This window comes from Pteropus medius, unplaced genomic scaffold (genome assembly GCF_902729225.1).
Source record: "Pteropus medius unplaced genomic scaffold, Ma_sr-lr_union100, whole genome shotgun sequence".
In the NCBI taxonomy this organism is placed as follows: domain Eukaryota; kingdom Metazoa; phylum Chordata; class Mammalia; order Chiroptera; family Pteropodidae; genus Pteropus; species Pteropus medius.
The window spans coordinates 1,800,176-1,802,979 of NW_024348242.1; the positions used below are offsets into that span (position 1 = coordinate 1,800,176).

Sequence of the window (2,804 nt, forward strand, 5' to 3'; positions counted from 1 at the left end):
GCACGTGGGTGTGTGTGTGCGTGTCAGTGTGTGTGTGTTGGTGGGTGGAGAACGAGAGCAGATGAAGGAAGAACCAGAGACCTGCGCACCAGGCGGTGGGGGCAGCGGAGTTCGCTCCGTGATTCTCGCTGCTTTATAGACGATGGGAAATTTCTGTAAAAAAGTGTCTAAAGAAGGACCCGCCCCTGCAAATTAAATTCTAGACGTGTTTATGGACAGGAAACAGCACGTCACCCCCGTGGGACCGCAGCTCGCCTTGTCCCTAAGGAGCTCACGGTGTGGAGAGAATGGCTGGGGGTGGACGTGGTGCCACCATCGGGGGCTGGCACGAAGCGAGGTGGACGGCGGCATCGGACACGAGCCACCCCCCCGTGCCCTGCACCCACGCCCTGGGAAGCCCCCGAGCGCCTCCTGCAATGAGATGGGACTAGATCCCCACCGCTTTGTGGCTTTCGCCACCGGGACGGTGGCACACGTCACATGAGCAGAAGCTTGACGAGTGCCCGTGCCCGGAGCCTGATCTCTCCTGCCTGCATCTAATAAAAGACGAGAGCAGGTGGGTCCCAGCCACACCTGCTGAGGTCCCAGACCTGTGAAATGGGACCTCCAGGACCGCCAGCCCGGCCGAGTGACCCCTGCCAGAAAGACCCAGACAACACAGAGAATCAACAATTAGTGTTTCAGGCACTGTGCTTGGTGTGATTTGTCACGTAGCCAAAAGTACGTGACACAGTAAGTGAACATGTCTACGCCAGTTCTGGTGGGACACAGGATCTGTGGATGAGGGTGATATTTAAGACAGAGACAATCGATGCACGGGGGAGGGACGTGATTCCGCGGCGAGAGCTCGTGCTCATGTCTGGCGGAGCAGGAGACAGCGACGCTCCGTCCACCCGCTTCCGTCTGTGGCTGCATCTGCGGGGCAGAGAGAAAGCCCTGCGTCTTGCCAAGGGGTAGTGGGGGAGGGGAGGAGCATTTCAATAGCCCTTTACGGTCACTTATAGGTACGAGTCTCAGATACTCTGTCCACACTCCGCGACGTCTTAACGGCTGGTTGCAGTGCGGAGCCTGAGTCGCGTCGTGTCTGGGAAGCTCAGCAGGGTCGGGCCCGGTGAGTACTTGGATGGGAGACCACCCAGGAAGACCAGGTGCTGTAGGCTTTAAAAAAAATAAGTGCTCTGTCACAGTGAAGCCCGCTGGACGGGCCTCTCCCTTACGCGTGGCCCCGTGATGCCACGTATGTGTCCTCTGAAAAACATTGCTCCCCTGAGTGATACAGCCCTTCCACACGCTGGAACACCTCATCACGCGGCATCTGGGTAGCACGACCCCTGACCTCATCGGGACAGTCCCTCTGTGTGCGGAGGCGCCAGCCTTTCCAGAACTTGACACTGAGGTTTCCACTGGCAACAAACAGCGCTCTATGTTTTTCTCGAAGGGACTGGCTCTGTTCACTCACTTTTAATAAACCGTCCGCTAAGTGCCCAAGCCGGAATGTCCCCACTGTGTCTGCCTGTCACCCTTCCAGGTGAAAAAAGCCGTGTCAAAACTGGCTGGTTCTGTGTGCACCTCGAACTGTCACATGAGGGTCGCCCCTTAAGTCCATGGCCCCGTCCCATTCAGAGCACAGAGAAGCAGCTCCGTGTTCTTCGCCACGCAGAGCGGGTTTCAAGTGTGTTCCACGGTTAATGTTCAACAGAACCAATCATTTTTTATGGCGCTATCAGGGAGACGCTCAGGTGATTAAAAATAAACCGTGAGTGGGCGGCAGGAACGCGCCCATGACGACAGGTGCCACGAGCAGCCGGGCGTCACCGGCCCTGCTCCGTCTGCCACGGCTTTCCGAACGGTGGGCAAACAGCTCTCGGTGTTGCCATGGGAGCAGGCCCGACCCTGTGGGGGCTGCAGAGGGGTCCCCAGGGCCCCCGAGCCCCGCGGCTGGGGTGCCGGGGTGCCTGGACGCCGGGCGGGGGCGTGGCCCTCTCACTTCGAGAGCTGCACGTCCTGAGCTGCACTGCGTGGGACCCAGACGCTTGGCCCAAGGGGCGCTCTGGATCCCGTGCACACCACGCCGGCCCCTCCGCTCTGCACCCACAGACTATTCCGGGGCTCGGGGATGGACTGCCAGCCCCGCGAAGGACGGCGTCTGTCCTTGTCCCATGCGGCAGGTTCTAAGGGCTCCGTTTCACACGTTGAAATTCTGCAAAGCATGGGCACAGCCTGTGAAATGACGAGGCGGAGCTGGCGGGCACAGGGACGGGCATGGGGACGGGTACGCAGGTGGCCCGGGCCCACGGCAGGCCTCCCCTCAGGGAGGGGACAGGAAATGCCCCGGGGGCTGGCCCTGTCCCTGGATTAGCGGCACCAACTCTGCTGTGCCGTCTGGAATTCCCTGCTGGGCACTCAGCCCCCCCACCATCCCGCTGGCTCACGTCGCCGGCCCCCCTGCCCCCGAGCCATGAGTGGATTGACTTGGAGAGCTACAAAGTCCCCGGCTCTTTGAAGCTATTCAAACACAGAGTCCCCCTGGGGAAAGACATCGGCCGCCTGAGGGCCCGTTCTGCCGTGTATGCATGTGTGTGCACGTGTGTGTGTGTGCACGTGTGTGTGCATGCGTGCGTGCACATGTGTGCGTGTGTGCATGTGTGTGCATGTGCGTGTGTGCACGTGTGCGTGTGCACGTGTGCGTGTGTGTGCACGTGTGTGCGTGTGTGCGCACATGTGTGTGTGTGTGCGCAGCTGCTGCCACATTTACAGCACGGCCCGTAAATCACCGGACCGGAGCTCGCGGAAGGTAAACAGGC

At 60.3% G+C, this 2,804-nt stretch overlaps 1 protein-coding gene across 10 annotated transcripts in view; it reads right to left on the reverse strand.

Annotated features, from left to right (window-relative positions):
• GLT1D1 (glycosyltransferase 1 domain containing 1) overlaps window positions 1-2,804 on the reverse strand; it is a 73,344-nt gene that overhangs the window by 37,555 nt on the left and 32,985 nt on the right. Inside the window, exon 6 of one of the 10 annotated variants that reach the window (XM_039879237.1) lies at window positions 7-1,158. The exons of 7 other annotated variants lie outside the window; for them this stretch is intronic. In XM_039879237.1, the coding sequence (XP_039735171.1) occupies window positions 673-1,158 (486 nt within the window). In that variant the 3' untranslated portion in view covers window positions 7-672. Of the gene's footprint in view, window positions 1-6; window positions 2,221-2,804 lie in introns of those variants that run through there. 2 more of the 10 variants (XM_039879239.1, XM_039879240.1) reach the window with 2 other exon arrangements.